This window comes from Strix uralensis, chromosome 20 (assembly GCF_047716275.1).
Source record: "Strix uralensis isolate ZFMK-TIS-50842 chromosome 20, bStrUra1, whole genome shotgun sequence".
NCBI lineage: Eukaryota > Metazoa > Chordata > Aves > Strigiformes > Strigidae > Strix > Strix uralensis.
This window is the reverse complement of record NC_133991.1, coordinates 8,397,247-8,415,246: the sequence shown is the minus strand read 5'-3', so window position 1 is coordinate 8,415,246 and position 18,000 is coordinate 8,397,247. Positions and strand designations below refer to the sequence as shown.

The window sequence follows — 18,000 nt, the reverse complement described above, 5'->3', positions numbered from 1 at the left end:
TGCCAGCAACAGCCAGGGCACAAACTGCCAACGATTTATGTAGCAGTGTAATGATGTTTTCTGCTGTCTTCTCTGCTCTTTAAAAGCAACCCCAAAACATCCTTTTTAGGCTACAGCGGGGTGTTGAAGCAATGTTTTAAAAGAAACAATTGCTGAGACACCAAGAGCTCTCTCCTGAATAGTAAAAGCTGATGTAGAGTCAACTGCCGCGGTGTTTGTTACCTTCATTACACCCGTTGCTGTCATGTCTCGTTTACCACACCAGCACTCAGCCACTCAGTATTATCTGGTCTCTGCAACCTCCCACAGTCCAGTTTAGCTATCCTGGACACCTCAGGATTCAATTTTCCTTCTCCACATCACCATATTCAGAAAAAAAAAAAAGCAGCAGAGATGACTGAAACTCCACAATCATCTCACTCCACTCTGAGCATCAATCATTCATCCCTACCTTTTTTTGTCACCCTTTAGTCAGTTATTAATCCCCAAAAGGGCCTTCCCAGGCTTCTGCCCCTCAGCTTTTCCGGCAAAGCCTTATCAGAAGTTTGCAAAACCGAAGAAGGTGCTCTGGGCATTACACCCGCGGGGCGATCCGGCCTGCCAGCGTGCTTGAGAAAAGGTCAGACCCTTTTTCCCTCCAGGAAAGGAGGCCGATGCTCTCCATGCCCACCCCCTCACACCCACCGCCTCTTCCCACCATGTCAGCGATACTCCGTAGCCCCCGGCTCGGCTGCGCTCTCCGCCACGGGGGAGCCAGGCCGCTCTAGCGGGGGTGTGTGTGTGTGTGTGTCTGCGGCCCCCTCCCGTTCCCGGGGGAGCAGCCCCCCCCTTGCCCACCGCCTCGCCTTCCCCCTCCCCGGGTCACCCCGCTGCGGCACGACCCCCAACCGGCGTCCCCGCGTCGGGAGGCTCCAACCCCACCCGCGACCGGCAACCGGGAGCGGAGGGGCCGCCGGGGTCCTCACCCCCCCTCACCGGGGCCCGCGGTCCAGCCCGCCGCCAAGCACCGGGACGTCTCTGCCGCCCTCACCGAGGCCCAGGGCCGCCGGAGACGCCCAACGACGGTCTCGGAGCCCAACGCGGCCCCGCCGTTCCCCTGGCAGCGGCCCCGCGCTGGTTCCCCTGGCAACAGGCCCCCCCCCCGCCAGTACGAGGCCGACAAGGGCCTCGCCGGGCTCCCCCCGCCGCCGCTCGTCCCCGCCCGGCCCATCGCAGCCCCCGGCCCGGCCTTACCCGAGACGCCGAGGGAAAATGGAGGCCTCGGCGGCAGCAGCGGCGAGCGAGGAGGGCGGAGCAGATGAGCGGCGACCTCCGGGCGGGCGGAGCGGCATCACTTCCCCTTCCGGCGGCGGCGGGATGGGGGCGGCGGGGCGGCGGGTGTCGCCGGTGTTGGTGCCGTTGATGGTGCTGGCGCTGGGCACGGCGGTGCGCGGCGGCCCTGGGCCCGTCACCTGCGGCTCCGTGGTGAAGCTGCTCAACGTGAGGCACAACGTCCGTCTGCACTCGCACGACGTGCGCTACGGCTCCGGTAACGGGACACACACCCCCCCACACCCCCCTCCCGGCCCCGCCGGTACCGGCACCGCGTCCGCCGGGCCGGGCCGGGCCTGAGCGCGGATCTCCCCCTCCGCAGGCAGCGGGCAGCAGTCGGTGACCGGAGTGTCGGCGGCGGATGACGGGAACAGCTACTGGCGCGTGCGGGGCCGCACGGCGGCCGTCTGCGAGCGGGGCACGCCGGTGCGCTGCGGACAGGCCATCCGCCTCACCCACCTGGGCACCGGCCGCAACCTCCACAGCCACCGCTTCGCCTCCCCGCTCTCCGGAAACCAGGTACCCGGCCGGGACCCCCCGGGACCCGGCCTGACCGGGATTCCCCCTTGACCCTCGGGGCCAGCCCCCCTCTCTGGGCACAACCGCGACCCCCTTGTCACCCGGGCCCTGCCCGGTGCCCTGAGTCCCTACCAGGTTCTCCCTGTCCCTACCAGTCCCGACTGGGTCCCCCATGTCCCTATAAGTCCCACCTTGTTCCTAAGTCCAGACCAGGTCTCCCATGTCCCTGCCAACCCCACCTTGTTCTCCAGTCCCTGATGGGTTCTCCCTGTCCTTACCAGTCCCAACTAAGTCCCCCATGTCCCTGCCAGCCCCACCTTGGTCCCTGGTCCCAACTGGCTCCTTACCAGTCCCACCTTGTTCCCCAGCCCCTCCCAGCTCCCCCTTATCCCCCCCCCCAGCACCCAAGTCCCAACCAAATCCTCCAAGTCCCAACAGAGCCCCCGTCCCAGCCAGGTCCCTCCTCGTCTCCCCAAGGCCCAGCTCCTTCCTCTGACCCCCTCCTTGCTCTCTGGGCCCAACTCAACATCCCTGACCTCCCCCCCTTTCATCCCAGCCTCCAAACGAGCTCTTTTTCACCCGCAGGAGGTGAGTGCGTTCGGGGAGGCCGGTGAGGGTGACTACCTGGACGACTGGACGGTGGTGTGCAGCGGGACCTACTGGGCGAGGGACAGCGAGGTGCGCTTCCAGCACGCCTCCACCGACGTCTTCCTCTCTGTGACGGGGGAGCAGTACGGGCGGCCCATCCATGGGCAGAAGGAGGTGCACGGCATGGCCACCTCCAGCCAAAATAACTACTGGAAGGTGATGGAGGGCATCTTCATGCAGCCCAGCGAGGTCTTCAAAGTGGAGCAGTACCACGCTGAGTTGTGACGGACAGACAGACTGCTGCCGAGCCTCTGGGCGCTGCCCTGTGGTGTTTGGGGCTGCTCGACCTGGAGGATGGCCCCTGTCCCCACATGGGTCTGACACACGCCAGGACACAGAGCCCCCAATCCAACATGAAGCAGATCCCAATGTCCTGAATTCGATGCGGAGCAGATCCCAGGGTCCCAAATCTGACACAAAGTAAATCCCAATGTCCAGACCTGACCCAAAGCATAACCCAACATCCGAGATCCAGCACAAAGCAGGTCCTCATGTCCTACATCCAGCCCAAAGCCAAGCCCAATGTCCAAACCTGACCCAAAGCAGAGCCCAACATCCAAGATCCAGCACAAAGCAGGTCCCCACATCCCAAATCCAGCACAAAGCCGAGCCCAATGTCCAGACTGACCCAAAACAGAGCCCAACATCTGCGATCCAGCACAAAGCAGGGCCCGCATCCCAAATCAAGCACAAAGCTGAGCCTAACAGCCAGACCTGACCCAAAGCCGAGCCCAACGTCCAGAGCTGACCCAAAGCAGAGGCTAACATCCAGACCGACCCAGAGCAGATTCCCAACTCCCCAACCCTTCTCTTGTAGCCCCCTCCGCTGTCCGAAGACCCCCCCGAAGGGCTGCTGTGCCTCGGTACCCCCCCCCCCCCCCCCCCCCCCGCTGTATCCCAAAACCGTTCCCCGGCCCGGTGGGGGCCTGGGGCCATAAAAGAGCTGAACCCTCCGCTGTCGTGTGGCTGTTTGTGCGGGGGGGTGGAGGGGACCCTGGGGAGCGGACCCGGTACGTGTGTTGTCCCCCAATCCCGGTGCGAGCCCCGGCGGGGCGCTGCTGCCGCCGCCGTTCACTCCGGGAAAGCACCGCTCGGCCCCGCCGCGGCGCCGGCCCCGCCCCGCCCCTCCCAGCGGCCACTCCGGGTGCGCGGGCGGTCGGCCCCGCGGTGGCGGTGGCGGCGGGGCCGGGGTGGGAGGGGGGGGACACACATACCGGGGCCGGGGGGGCCGCCATGCCGCCGCCGCTGCCCGCCGTGCTGCTCGGCCTCGTCGTCGTCGCGCTGCTCGCCGGGCTGCTGGCGCGGTCAGGGCCTGAGGGGCGGGTTTGGGGGCGTGGGAGGGGGGCCCACGGGGGTTCGGGGAAGGTGACAGAGCCGGGGGGGGCCCGCAGGGGTCATGGGGGGGGCCACGGGCCTTGCAGCGGGGTGACAGGGGTTTTAGGGGGGCCCGCAGGCGTTTGGGGGGGATGACAGGGCTGGGGGGGGGGCGGGAGGCTCTGCTGGGGTGGGGGGAGCTCGCAAGGGTCACGAGCGGGCCCAGGGGGGTGGCAGTGGGGGTGGCAGGGGGTTTTGGGGGCCCGCGAGGGTTTTGGGGAGGTGGCAGGGCTGGCTGGGGTAGTGTCGGGGAGGGAGGGGGCCCACGAGGCTGCGTGGGGGCTGCCAGGGGTGTGGGGGGACCCACGGGGTTGAGGGTGAGGTGTCAGGGGTCTGGAGGAGGGGGGCAGCAGGGGTTAAGGGGGACAAAGAGGGTTTGGGGGGTGTCAGGAGTTTGGGGTGGCTCAAAGGGCTGGGGGAGATGTATTAGGTGGGTGGGGGGGAGCCTACAGGGGTTTGGGGGGTCCTAGGACTGGAGGGGTGGTGTGCAGGGCATGGAGGGGGGGGCTGTGGGGGCTTGGGAAGACCCACAGGGCTGGGTGGGAGGATGTCAGGGACTTGGGGGCTTACAGGAGCCCAGGGGAGCCCACAGGGGTGGGCATGGGGTGTCAGGGGGGTGTGGGGGTCAAAGAGGGTCCTCAGGGCTGGGGGGGGTGTCCCTGCAGGGTCTCTGCCCCAGCTTGGGGCACCCGTGGCAGCAGGGCCAGGCCCTGGGAGCTCATACCCAGCTGGGGGGGCTGGAGCAGGTGCTCGAAGGGTCCCCGGCCCCCAGCCCCAGCAAGGAGGCTGACCCCGGCCTTCCGCCCGTCCCCGCAGGTGGCTGGCGTGTCGCCTGGCTGTCACCTGGTGCCGGCAGAAGCTTCACGCGGAGCTGAAGATCGGCTCCTTTGGCTTCTTCTGGGCCCAGAACATCAGCCTCAAGTTCCAGCGGGAGCAGCAGACTGTGGTAGGTACCTGGGTGAGGGGTGATCACCGACAGACGAGGGCAGGCATGACGGCTGCGGTCACTTCCAGGCTGGCAGCAAATCCCTGCAGCCAAGCTCCTGTTGTGCACCCCCATAGCTGGTGCCAGGCCCTTCCTCCCACAGCCAAATTTGGGGGGTTTTGGCTGCTCCCTGCATGATGCCAGGCGTTGGGAGCGGAGTGGGAATATTGGGATGAGCATCACAAGGCAGAGCCAGGTTGTTTCTTCTCTAACCTACCTGTGTGTTCTTTCAGGAGATTGACCACGTCTGGATCTCCAGTAAACTGAGCCGGGAGCTGCCGTACGTACCCACGCCCCAGCTCCCTCCCCGCCCTCTTGGTGGGGTCTGGCTCATCCCTGGCCCTTCTGACTGCATTTTTGCTGCCTTTATACCTTCTGCAGTCCCTATTTCCCCATGGTCTGCTCTGTGTGGGAGGGTATCACTTTACTTTGGGGTAGCAGTGTCTTGTGGATGCCCTTGTGCCAGTCCCCAGGGGTGGGGGGCATCCCTGGCGATGGGACTGGGTACGGGCCGTGTGAGAGCCCTTCCCTGTGCTGTTTTTCCCCAGCTGCTACTTCGAGCTATGTTTTGGCGAGGTGCGAATCCGCACGGATCTCCAGAAGGGCCCTGGGTTCCAGCCGTCCATCCCGGAGGCTCCCAGAGAAGCCGATGGAAATGAAAGCAGAGCAGACCTGACTCTTAAACCCTCCCTGCTGAGGCTCCTTAGCCAGGTGAGGCACTGACTTGGTGAGAGGCTGTTGTGGGCCGCGCTGCTGTTGGACATCGCTCACAGTAGCACCTTCCCCCCAGCTCTTTTCCATCCACATGGACTCCATCAACATCATGGTTCTGCACGTGGCCACCTCAGAGTCTCTCTGGCACATCCAAGCCAGCAAGACGCGTCTCCTGCTGAACGGCGACGGCAAGAGGTAACCCTGTGCTCACGCCCCGCTCTGCTTCCAGCCTGGCCCTGGGTCGCAGGGAGGTACCTCCAACCCCAACCTGGTGCCTCACCTCTCTCTGTCCCACTCAGCAGCATCCCATGTCATCTGTGATGGGACACATTAAGGCTGGCCTGGTCCCTTTTTGCTCCATGGGAAGGTTGAGTTGTGTGTTCTCCAAATTATGAGTTGCTGCGCTGTGCATGGAGTTAGGGTGTGCTCTGCTTTTGGGAGGACTTGGAGCAGGGTCTTGGGGTCTCTGTGTCCCACAGAAAAGAGAGGGCAGGGGCTTGGTTCAGAGGCAGCAGGCCCCGCATCCTCCGTCTGTTCTGTGCTCTCCCCAGCCTGACCTGCGAGGTGAGCCTGACAAAGGTGAACAGCAAAGTCCTCCGGAGCAGCCAGCTGGTGAGTGCTGGGGAAGGGAGAAATTCAACACTTCGAGCCTGGGCATGGGCTCTCTGGGACACCCTGAGGACCTGTTCCAGCATGTCTGCGGGGCTGGGCGATGCTGCAAGGCTCTGGGCTCCGTGCTGTGCCCAGCGCTTCACCTGCAACATCCACCGCCAGGGAGTTAGGTGACTCCCTGTGCACCCCTTGCCCGTGTCCCCATCCAGGATGACACCTGCCTGGCGGAGCTGGCCCTGGCGCTCTCCCTCTCGCTGGAGATCAGCAGCAAGCGGCGGCTGGTGGGCATCAAGCTGCGTGTCCGGACCCTGCAGGCAGAACTCCATGAAGGGCTCTTCTGCAGCCCACTGCTGCACCGTGTCACTGCCAGGGCTCAGCACAGCAGCACGGGAGAACAGCCCGGTGCAGGTCAGGGACAGGGACAGGGACAAGCTCTAGGCAGGGCAGGGGCTGGCAGCCCCCATACTTGCACTGGAAGCCAGAGGGATTTGGCTGTGCCATCGCTCCCTCCCACTGCAGGGCACGGGGGTTTTGGGCAAGAGCCTTTCCGTGACTCTGTGTGTCCCTCTCCAGGCCTAGGGGAGCCCCTGAAGTCCCCGTCTCTGCTGAGCAGGGACACGCTGCAGCTTATCCCCAGGAGGGTGGAGGTGAAACTGGAGAACACCAGCACGGTGCTGTCTATGAACAGCCAGAAGAGGTAAGGAGGCAGGTGGAGGAGGAGGAGGCGGCTGTCCTAGCCCCGATTAGTGCTGGGGACATGGACCTGGGGACAACTGTGCCATTCCCTGCTCATCCCCTGCTCTGCCAGACTGCAGAGAGCGAGTTCTAGAGCCCACCCCAGTGGGAAGGACTGAGCTTGGCCTGGGGCCGGGGCTCCTGGGGAAGGAGGAAGGCACGTGAACTGGTTCTCCAGTGAGAGAGCCTGATGAGATCCTGTGCTGGTGGGATGAGAGCACTGAGCTGGGCTGCAGCTGGGCGCTGGCTGCTGCCTTTGTCTGTGCTGGTCAGCTGGGGATGAGAAACAGGGAGATGGAGGACATGACTGCAGTTCCCTTCTGGCAGTGACTCCCTGCTTTTTACAGGCACCTCACCTGGAGCCTGAAGCTGCTGCAGTTTCTCTATCAGCGTGAAGAGGAGCAGATCCCGCTGCGCAACTTCACACCCACCTCAGACCTGGACCAAATGAGTGTAGACCTCCAGCTGGAGGGCAAGTAGCCAGGAGGGTGCCTGTGGGACAAGGCTGCCGTCGCTGCCCTCCACCCACCCTCACATCTGCTCCTCTCTCTCCCCAGACGGCCTTCTCCTGTCCCAGAGCCGCCAGCGCATCGTGTGCCTCAACTCCCTGAAGACCAGCGTGCAGGTCAGTGAGTGCTGGGCACGCTCCCGTCCCCCAGCGGTGGCTGGTTTGGCTCCTGGCATGAGTTTTTTTGCCACCTGGCCCTCTCCCTGCTCTAGGTCACAGCCATTGACCTCTCGGCTGCTGTGCTGCTCAACACCTGCATCATCCACTACCGCCACCAAGAGTTTTCACACTGGCTGGGCTTGTTGGCACAGGAATACAGGTGCCGGGCGGTGCCTGTCCCCAGCCAAGGGCACAAGGGAAGGTAAACTTGGCCTTGGCGCAGCTGCTGGTATCGCAGCTTGTTTCCTCTTGCCTGCCGTGCTCTGGCAGGGTGCCTGGACACCCAGCACCTTCTCTGCCCTGTGCACGGCCTGTGGGACAGGGAGGCTGGTACGGAGGGTGGTGGACGGTCGGGGGCCCCCTGCAGAGAGGGCATCCCTCTGGGCCTGCTCCCTGCCAGGCTCCGTGGCACACAGCACCCCAGTAACAGCCCATCCCTGCTTGTCCTGTGCAGGAGCTATCCCCAAATCATAGCACCCATCATCCTGTGTGCCTCATTGTCCAACATCAATGTGTCAGTGCAGCTGGGGGACACACCACCCTTTGCCTTGGGCTTCAACTCCATCTCTGCAGGTACGGGCTGGCAGCTGGCACCAGGGTGGCTCCTGGGCTTTTTCTGGGGGTCAGTGTCTCTGCCAGAGAGGCACCAGGACGGGAATGGGGAGGGCAGTGACGCCTCTGTGCTTGCCCATGTCTGTATCTGGCCAGGGGTGTGGAGCCCTGCCTGGTTGTGTCTGGGTTGCCCCTTTGGGGGCAGCTGAGCAGGCAGCAGCGAGCCCTGCCCACAGTCACCCCCTCCTCTGCCTGCAGACTACCAGCACCTGCGGCCGCAGAGTGTGCACCAGCGAGCGGTGCTGGCTGTGGACCACCTCTGCTGGCGTGTGGGCAACGACTCGCACATCCAGCGTGCCCCGCATCCCCCCAACATGCACGTGTGGGGAGAAGCCCTCATCCTCGACTCCTTCAACTTGCAGGTGAGGGGTGAGCTGAGGGGTGGCTCTTGGAGTGGGGGATGCCTGTTTGCAACTCCATGTGGGTGGCAATGGGACAGATGGTGACATAGGGACATTCTGCACCTGAGTGGGATGATCCTGTTTGTCCTGCAGGGCAGCTACAACCAGCCCCTGGGCATGTCCAGCGCCCAGTCAGACACACTCTTCCTGGACTGCACCATCCGGGGGTTGCAAGTGGAGTCGTCGGACACCTGCACCGAGTGCCTGGCCAGGGTCCTGCCCCTGTTCTGCTCGTGGCCCAGCAGAGCTGAGCTTGCCAAGCAGCCGCCCTCCGCCTCAACCGAGCCCTGGGGGCTGCTCTGGAAGGTGGATCTGAAGGTGGAGGACGTGAACCTTTTCACGCTCTCAGCCCTGGTGGGTAAGTAGCATCCAGGCTGATCCCAGGTGGTTGTCCTGGAACAGCCCCGCAGTCAGAGGAACCTGGCACGTCGTGGTGTGCCTCTCCCATGCCTCCAGCACTGACACGCCACCTCTCTAGGCGCCCTGGAGCTGCGGCTGGACACACTGACTGTCCTGGGGAGTGCTGAGAGCTGCACGGTCAGCGTCCAGGGCATGGTGCTGGCCTTGGTGAAGAGCATCACGGAGAAGATGCAGCCGTGCTGCAAAGCTCCTGCTATCCCCAACCCAGTGGCCAACCTCTCCATGCTCTCTGTCACCTACCACAGCAGCATCCGCTCCCTGGAGGTTGGTGTGGGTCTTGGGTCTCTGCTTTATGCTGTACTGGTGAGACTGGGATGGATGAGGTAGGGGGAAGAATGGCTGGCACCGAAAGGTGCCGGAGAGGAGAAGAGGGGTGTGCTGAGCAGCACCTGGCAGTGACCTGGTGCCTGTTTGCTCTCTCCGGTGTAGGTGCAGTGCGGCGAGGGGCTGGCGGTGTTGTGGAGCCCTCCCGACCACATGCACTTGTACCATCACACCTTGGCCACCCTGCAGTGCCACGAAGCCTTGCGGAGCGCCCTCGGCCACGGGACGCCTCCCTCCCTTCCCCCAGAGAGCCCAGCGTCCCACCCAGCCACCCCTACTGAGACACCAGGGCCCCTTCAGCCAGATGGGACCCCCCCCAAAAGACTCCTGTCCCTGTCGCTGGAGCTGAGCTCTGCCAAACTCACAGCCTTTGTCTCTGAGGCCAACTACATCAGCCTGGCTGCCGAACGGACCTCCGTGAGCTGGCACGGCGGTGCCCTGCACGGCTACTGCCCCGAGCTGGCCGCCGGCTTTGACGGACACAGCATCTTCAGCTTCAAGGAGGTGGAGGTGAAGCTGCTGCCAGAGCTGGAGGAGGTCATCTTGCACCGCTGCGCCTTCCCCACCCTGCGCACCCTCCGCAACCGTGGCTGGGCCTTCTCCTTTGCCAGTGTGACCATCGAGTTCCCCTACCAGTACGACTTCTCCCGCACGCTGGACGCTGCCGTGGGCGTGCAGAAGTGGCTGAAAGGCCTGCATCGGCGCGGGCGCCCTGCCAGCACGGCGCTGCCCCCCGACCTCCTCCTCAAAGTGACGCACTTCTCCTGGGTCTTCCTGGATGACGTCTTCGAGGTCAAGTTACGAGACAACTATGAGCTGATGAAGGATGAGAGCAAGGAGAGCGCCAAGCGTTTGCAGCTGCTGGATGCCAAGGTGGCCGCGCTGCGCAAGCAGCACGGTGAGCTGCTGCCTGCCCGCAAGATCGAGGAGCTCTACGCCTCGCTGGAGAAGAAGAACATCGAGATCTACATCCAGCGCTCGCGGCGCCTCTATGCCAACACGCCCATGCGAAGAGCCCTTCTCACCTGGACCCTGGCACACTTGGAGCTGGTGGCCATGGCCGATGAGTCCTTCCATGGCACGGAGCGTGTGTTGGAGCAGATGAGGGACCTGGACAGCGTCAGCCCGTTCCCCGCCGAGGGTCTGGAGATGGTCACCCAGTGGTGCCGGATGATGAAGGGCAGAGTTGGCAGCTTCTTTGGTGAGTTGCTTTGCGTGAGGGTGCCCGTGGAGGACAGCACAGTGGCTATGTGGCCTGGGCTCCCAGGACAGGGACCTGCTGGCACCATGTGATGTGTAACCAAGCAGGGGCAGTGATTTTTGGAGGTTCAAGGGAGTGGGAAGGGAGCAGAGATGTGACAGGACAGCGGCTTCTGCCATGGCCTAGAGGGGGAGAGGGACAGTGTCCCTCGGCTGCCCCATCTCTCAGCCCTTCCTGTGCCCTGCAGTGCGGATCCGTGACTACCCTCGCTACCTCTTTGAGATCCGGAACTGGCAGCTCTCCGGCCGGCTGATCGGAGCCGAGCAGTGCGGCCAGGCCTGCTCCCGGCGCCGCCAGGTCCTGAAGCTGGGGCTGCCCTGGGGGGATGCAACAGTGGAGAGGAACATGCCACCCTTGAAGTTCTACCACGACTTCCACTGTAAGAGCTGGAGGGACAAGGGGTCTCTGTGCCGGGGTGGGGATGGGGCTGTGTGGGACATGCAAAGGGCTGAGCCAACCTCTGTACGTCCCCAGCTGAGATCTCCCAGTACACCATTGTGTGGGGGCCCTGCTGGGACCCAGCCTGGACCCTGATCGGCCAGTGTGTGGATCTCCTCACCAAGCCCTCAGAGGACCCCAGTGCCCCATTGCCCTGGTGGGACAAGAGCCGCCTTCTCTTCCACGGGGACTGGCACATGGACATTGAACAGGCCAACCTGCACCAGCTGGCCACCGAGGTGGGTGCTGCCGGGGTAGGGAGCAGAGCGCGGCGTGGGGTCAGCTCACACCTGCCTCTCCCCATGTTTGTCCTTGCAGGATCCCTACAACACCACGGAGAACATGCACTGGGAGTGGAGCCACCTCTCCTTCCACTGGAAACCCGGGCAGTTCGTCTTCAAGGGCAACCTGGACATCAATGTCCGGACAGCCTCCAAGTGAGCGTGGGCCCAGGAGCACGGGGGCTGCCACCAGTGCTGGGGGGTAACCGATGTGTCTTTCCCCATTTAGGTACGACGACTGCTGCTTCCTGCACCTGCCCGACCTGTGTATGACGCTGGACCTGCAGTGGCTGTGCCACGGGAACCCCCATGACCACCACGGCGTGGTGCTGCGCTCCCCCGAGTTCCTGCCCGAGGTGCCGGTGGGGCAGCAGTACGACTCCTACCACGCCTTCCGCTCCGAGAACCTCAACCTCTCCATCCGGATGGACCTGACGCGGTCCAGTGAGGGTGGGTGACAGCATGCCAGGGATCCCTTGGGGACGGGGCAGGGCGTGCTGGTTTTAGCCATCCTTATCGGTCCTGGGTTGGATGCTGCCGTGTCCCTGCCCTGCAGCGTTGGCTGACGGCGGGTGTATTCCCAGAGCACTCCCAGCCCCGGATCCTGCTCTACAGCAGCACCCTCCGCTGGATGCAGAACTTTTGGGCCACGTGGACCAGCGTGACGCGCCCCATCTGCCGCGGGAAGCTCTTCAACAACATGAAACCCAGTAAGAAGAAGCTGGGGCAGCATTACAAGCAGTTGTCTTATACCGCGCTCTTCCCCCGGCTGCAGGCAAGTCCTGGGGGTGGGATCTGGTGTTACCTCCCCGCTCTGCCTGTGCTGGGCACTCAGCCCCTGCTCTCTGCTCCCTCACAGGTGCATTACTGGGCCTCCTTTGCCCAGCAGCGGGGGATCCAGGTGGAGTGCTGCCAGGGGCACATCTTCACTCGTGGTACCCAGCGGCTCATCCCGCAAGGTGGGGGCCCTGCCGGCAGCGCTTCCAGGCAGGGCAGGGCCCCGGCTGACTCCTCTCCCTGTCCCCCAGCCGGCACGGTGATGCGACGCCTGATTTCGGAATGGAGCATCACGCAGATGGTGAGCGACCTGAGCCAGGTCACCGTCCACCTCATGGCCTCCACTTGCGATGAGAATGCTGACCACCGGCTCGACACCCTGGTGAAGAAAACCCATCTGCTGAGCCTGTCCTCCCTCACCTACCAGCGGCACAGCAACCGCACGGCTGAGGAGGTACCGCCGCAAACATAGGGCATGGCAGCCTGATGGCATCCCCCTGGGACAAGGGGACCTTGGTCTTTGGGTGCAATGAGGGAGGGATTTGGCTGGAGAGGGGACAGACCTGCCTGGCCTCTGATCTCCCAAGCACCTGGGCGAAGGGATGCCTTGTTCCAGCCACAGCATTCCTGGTGTGGGTCCCTGCTGAGGGCTCTGGGGTGGTCCCCCAGGCTCTGGTCCCCCCGTTCTGCCTGCAGGGACTGGCAGGGCTCCCCACCCCTGTGTGCAAGGCCTGTGGGCAGGGGCTGGTGGTGGCTTTGTCATGCTGAGGCTCTGACCCTCTGTGCCCAGGAGCTGCCCCTCCGGGATGGGGACGATGGTTTCCACACGCACCAGCTGCACTTGGTGGATCTGCGGGCATCCTGGACCACCACCAACCGGGACATCGCCTTCGGCCTCTACGACGGCTACAAGAAAGCGGCTGTGCTCAAGCGCAACCTGTCCACCGAGGCCCTGAAGGGGCTAAAAATCGACACGCAGCTGCAAGCCAAGAAGCTGAAGCGGGGCCCGCTCTCTGCTCACTCTGTCCCTGCCAGAGTGACCGTTCCCATCACCAGCGGCCGTCCTGAGAGAGCCTCCTCGGGGGGTGAGTGGGTGAAACCCACAGCCAGCAATGTGCATGCTAGCCCAAAGCCACGCCTGCCTTCACCCTGTCACCCCCAGCCAGTCCCCCGCAGCCTTGCACTGACCCGTTCTCCTTCCCCAGGGGCCTACATGCTGCAGAAGCTCATTGAGGAGACGGACAAGTTCGTGGTCTTCACAGAGGAGGAATCGGGGGCTAGCGAGCAGCTCTGCGGCATTGCCGCCTGCCAAACCGACGACATCTACAACCGCAACTGCCTCATCGAGCTGGTCAACTGCCAGGTACCTGCCCTCGGCCAGCCTGCCTGTCCCCACGCTCTCCGCTCCCCATGGCCTTGCTGTGAGAGGGGCCGTGCTGGCCCCAGAAGGGCTCCCCTGACCCCTGCGGGGTCTCTCTCCTTGCAGATGGTGCTGCGTGGTGCCGAGACAGAGGGCTGCGTGATTGTGTCTGCAGCGAAGGCCCAGCTGCTGCAGTGCCAGCACCACCCCGCCTGGTACGGGGACACGCTGAAGCAGAAGACGTCCTGGACCTGCTTGCTGGATGGCATGCAGTATTTTGCCACGACAGAGAGCAGCCCCACCGAGAGGGAGCACGGGCAGCTCTGGCTGGAGGTGAGCGACTCGGGGGGGGGCTGTGATGGGTGAGCTGCAAGGGGGGCAGGCAGCGCTGTCAGTGCCAAGGTAGGGAGAGCAGGGACAGCCAGCGGTGCCTCCTTGCCTCCCCAGGTGAAAAATATTGAGGAACATCGCCAACGGAGCCTGGACTCAGTGCAGGAGCTGATGGAGAGCGGGCAGGCAGTGGGGGGCATGGTCAGCACCACCACAGGTACTGCCTGCAGCTCGGGCTGCGGTGCCTCCCCCAGTCCTGCTCACGTGCGACCCCGAGGGTGGTGAAGCTGAGAGTGCCTGGCCTGTCCCCGGACGGCTCCAGGAGCTGGCTCATGCTCCGAGCCCTGCGCCATGGGGTCCCCAACATGCCAGGACATGGCGCTCTGACCATGGTGCCCTGCCTGTCTCCAGACTGGAACCAGCCCTCAGAAGCCCAGCAGACCCAGCAGGTGCAGAGGATCATCTCTCGCTGCAGCTGCCGCATGTACTATATCAGCTACAGCCATGACATCGACCCCGAGCTGGCCACGCAGATAAAGCCCCCCGAGACTCCTGCCAATCAGGAGAAGGAGGATCTGCTGAAGAAGCAGGAGGGTGAGTACATCCAGGCAGTGTGTCTCGGGGGGTAGAGCTCTGGGCTGACCCACAAGTGCCAGCTAAGTCCAGGGATGGTCTGTCTTGGCCTTGCTGAGATCAGAGGGGTGCGTACAGGAGGGGTCCCCAGCAGTGCACCTGATGACACTGGACACGCTGTGCCTCCTGGAGCCAGTGTAACCACCTTAGTTTATTCCCCATCCTTCTCCATCTCTGGCTGGCCCCCACGTGCATCCCATTCCTGGCCGTGCTGAGGCCCCACTTACCCTTTGTGTGTCCCTCCAGGAGCTGTGGATACATTCACGCTGATCCACCATGACCTGGAGATCTCCACCAACCCCGCGCAGTATGCCATGATCCTCGACATAGTCAACAACCTGCTGTTGCACGTGGAGCCCAAACGCAAGGTACCCACGAGGCTTCAGGTCACCGTGTCATTCACTGCACCCAGAGCAATCCTAACGCCCTATTCCTGTGTCTAGGAGCACAGCGAGAAGAAACAGCGGGTGCGCTTCCAGCTGGAAATCTCCAGCAACCCCGAGGAGCAGCGCAGCAGTATCCTACACCTGCAAGAGGCTGTGAGGCAGCACGTCGCCCAGATCCGGCAGCTGGAGAAGCAGATGTACTCCAACGTGAAGGTGAGCCCGCATCCAGGCAGGGCCTGGCTCCCTGGGGTCCCTGCTCCGGGACAGAGGGTGCTGAGGGTTGTCTGTCCTTCAGTCCTTGCAGGACGACAGCAAAAATGAGAGCCTGCTCGACCTCAACCACAGGCTGCAGCAGCAGCTGAGCCAGGAGAAAGCTGACCTGCAGCTGGAGAGCGAGGAGCTGAACATACTGATCAGGTAGGGGCCATCTCTGGCTTCCCCAGCGTTGTGTCCCCCTTACTCCAGGGCTCCCACATCCCAGCGCTCCCCTCTCCGCTGCAGGTGCTTCAAGGACTTCCAGCTGCAGCGAGCCAACAAGATGGAGCTGCGAAAGCAGCCGGAGGACGTGAGCGTGGCACGGCGGACTGAGTTCTACTTCGCCCAGGCCCGCTGGCGCCTGACCGAGGAGGACGGGCAGCTGGGCATAGCTGAGCTGGAGCTCCAGCGCTTCCTCTACAGCAAGGTACCGCCCCGGCCGGTGACACCGCAGCCCCTGAGCTGGGGCCAGGGACGTGCGGGGCTGACGGGTCTGTGTGCGCAGGTCAACAAGTCTGACGACACGGCCGAGCATCTGCTGGAGCTGGGCTGGGTCACCATGAACAACCTCCTGCCCAACGCTGTGTACAAGGCAAGTAGCAGTCTTGGGGAGCAGCTCTGCACCCCAGGGACCCACAGGTGGCCCAGCCAGGGTGGCCTGTCCTCACCGCAGCCACCCATCCCCTTCCCTGCAGGTGGTGCTGCGTCCCCAGAGCTCCTGCCAGTCCGGCCGGCAGCTGGCACTGAGGATTTTCAGCAAGGTCCGGCCGCCGGTGGGAGGCATCTCCATCAAGGAGCACTTCGAGGTGCCATGGCCAGGGTGGGAGGTGGCAGAGTCCCCCGTGGGGCACCGGCAGCGTGTGTCTGGCTCTGACGTGGCCTCTCTCCCCGCAGGTGAACGTGGTACCCCTCACCATCCAGCTGACCCACCAGTTCTTCCACAGGATGATGGGTTTCTTCTTCCCTGGCCGCAATGTGGAGGAGGAGGAGGTGGGGGATGAGGAAGACAAGTCCAAGCTGGTGACGACAGGTGAGAGGCTTATGGTCACCCTCCTCCCTGGCACCTGAGCGATGTCCTTGGGCAGCTTTGGCTGCGTGTCCAGGGTATGTTTGTGGGCAGCTGCTGGCAGGCCACGCTTCGAGGAACAGGGACTCACAGTCTCCCCTGTGGGCAGGGAGCCAGTGGGGAGAGCAGTGAAGCTGGAAGGGATCTGGGTCAAGGCTAATTCCCAGCCAGACACCAGCCACCACCTCCCACCCTCTTTGTCCCAGGGATCCCTGTGGTGAAGCCACGGCAGCTGATCGTGGCCGATGACTCGCTGGGCCCAGGGAAGGGAGTTGCTCAGGGTCTGAATCGGACGTCGGGGGTCAGAAGATCATTCCGAAAAGCACCCGAGGTACCTGCTGATGCCTTGAGGGGGGAATCTGGGAGAGCCCTGCTGTGGAGCCAGTCTGCTTTCCCTCAGCTGCAGGGCTGGGCAGCCATGGCCTCCCTTGCCCATCCATTTCTCCTGCTCCCTCCCACTATGAGAATTTTCAACCTTTACAACCAAGCACCTGCACACTTGATGTGATCCCTGCAGCATCTCATTTTCCTAACACCATGCCAGAGCAGCTCTCACCTCTTGCCGGTGAAGCAATGCCATGGCCCAGTGCCCGGCTGTCCCTTCCCATCTGGTTCCTGGCTGTGTCCCCTCTCCTTCCCTTCTGCTCATGGCTTCTGCTCTGTCCCCAGCATCCCGTGGATGACATCGACAAGATGAAGGAGCGCGCGGCCATGAACAACTCCTTCATCTACATCAAGATCCCGCAGGTGCCACTCTGCGTCAGCTACAAGGTGCGGGGCCGGCGGGACGGGGCGTGCTGGGGAAAAGGGGCACAGTCCCTCCAGCTTGGGGGGGCATCATCCCACGCTGCCTGACACCCCTGTCACCCAGGGCGAGAAGAACAGCGTGGACTGGGGCGACCTGAACCTGGTGCTGCCGTGCCTGGAGTACCACAACAACACGTGGACGTGGCTGGACTTCGCCATGGCGGTGAAGAGGGACAGCCGCAAAGCCTTGGTGGCACAGGTACGTGGGGGCCTTCTTCCCGCTCACGGGGAAGCTGCTAGAGCCGTTCTGCCCAGTTTGGAGGGGTAACCCTGCGGCAGAGGGCACGTTCTCCAGAGCGGGAAGCAGCCGCGCTGGCTCAGCAGCTCAGGCCCTCACCCCCTAAATCCTGGGGCAGGTGATCAAAGAGAAGCTACGCCTGAAGCCGGCGGCGGGCGCGGAGGCCCGGGGGAAGCTGGAGAACAAATCGGACGGGACCATCCAGCAGCAGGAGGAGGACGAGAAGGCGCGTCTGCTCATCGGGCTGAGTGTGGGCGAGAAGAACCCCGGCAAGAAGTCGATCTTCGGCAGGCGCAAATGATGGCAGCACCCGGCAGGCCGGGAAGGGATTGGGGTGCCCCGGTGCTCCCCGGTCTGGAGGGGCACCCCTATGGTGGTGGTGGGGGGGGCCCCGCGTTGCTCGGCGTGGCGATGCCCGAGGCGGGGGTTAGCCACGTGCAGGCCCTCGGTAGCCCTGTCGCTGTGGGGCAGGGGTGCAGCAGCACGGGGTTGTGGGGTGCAGCGTGCTCCGGGGCCGCTTCGTGGGGGCGCAGACCCCTGTGCCAAGGGTTCCCGCGAGCTTCCCCCCTCCCTGCTGTGCCTGATGAAGCAGCAGGATCGCTCCAGGCTGGGAGAAAGGGGAACAGGAGAGAGTTTAAATAAAGAGTTTTTAATTTGGAACAGTCTTGGGCCAGCGGCTCGTCACTCGCCTTCCCCATTCACGCCACAGTGCCAGGCTCAGCGCCGTCCCCCCTCTCAGCTCAGCAGCACCCCAACCGCTCTGGCTTGGCCCCTGCCCCTCCTGGGGGTTGTTTGGGGGTTTGGGGCTCCCTTACAGCACCTGCATCAGCCCTGGGCTCAGCCCTT

At 63.7% G+C, this 18,000-nt stretch overlaps 3 protein-coding genes across 3 annotated transcripts in view; 2 read left to right on the top strand and 1 right to left on the bottom strand.

Moving 5' to 3' along the window:
- SUPT6H (SPT6 homolog, histone chaperone and transcription elongation factor) overlaps nucleotides 1-1,404 on the bottom strand; it is a 29,649-nt gene extending 28,245 nt beyond the window's left edge. Inside the window, exon 1 of the mRNA XM_074889817.1 lies at nucleotides 1,234-1,404. The gene's annotated coding sequence lies outside the window, so the exon portion shown is untranslated. The remainder of the gene's footprint in view (nucleotides 1-1,233) is intronic.
- On the top strand, nucleotides 1,283-3,431 carry SDF2 (stromal cell derived factor 2). The gene is made up of 3 exons (XM_074889818.1): nucleotides 1,283-1,528; nucleotides 1,634-1,830; nucleotides 2,416-3,431. Exons 1-3 carry the CDS (start codon nucleotides 1,357-1,359, stop codon nucleotides 2,701-2,703), a joined length of 657 nt encoding a protein of 218 aa, XP_074745919.1. The 5' UTR covers nucleotides 1,283-1,356; the 3' UTR covers nucleotides 2,704-3,431.
- Nucleotides 3,432-3,689: 258 nt separating this feature from the next.
- On the top strand, nucleotides 3,690-17,589 carry BLTP2 (bridge-like lipid transfer protein family member 2). The gene is made up of 39 exons (XM_074889830.1): nucleotides 3,690-3,782; nucleotides 4,669-4,798; nucleotides 5,071-5,117; nucleotides 5,386-5,548; nucleotides 5,628-5,746; nucleotides 6,103-6,163; nucleotides 6,373-6,571; nucleotides 6,737-6,860; nucleotides 7,246-7,370; nucleotides 7,456-7,523; nucleotides 7,619-7,767; nucleotides 8,020-8,138; nucleotides 8,376-8,539; nucleotides 8,672-8,936; nucleotides 9,057-9,262; nucleotides 9,428-10,523; nucleotides 10,771-10,962; nucleotides 11,058-11,260; nucleotides 11,340-11,458; nucleotides 11,532-11,752; nucleotides 11,887-12,077; nucleotides 12,162-12,261; nucleotides 12,331-12,533; nucleotides 12,870-13,164; nucleotides 13,285-13,442; nucleotides 13,566-13,772; nucleotides 13,887-13,986; nucleotides 14,181-14,363; nucleotides 14,649-14,770; nucleotides 14,846-15,001; nucleotides 15,084-15,205; nucleotides 15,290-15,470; nucleotides 15,549-15,635; nucleotides 15,739-15,849; nucleotides 15,938-16,073; nucleotides 16,316-16,440; nucleotides 16,779-16,880; nucleotides 16,981-17,115; nucleotides 17,273-17,589. The coding sequence occupies exons 1-39, from the start codon at nucleotides 3,712-3,714 to the stop codon at nucleotides 17,453-17,455; spliced, it is 6,738 nt and encodes a 2,245-aa protein (XP_074745931.1). The 5' UTR covers nucleotides 3,690-3,711; the 3' UTR covers nucleotides 17,456-17,589.
- The last annotated feature ends 411 nt before the right edge of the window (nucleotides 17,590-18,000 follow it).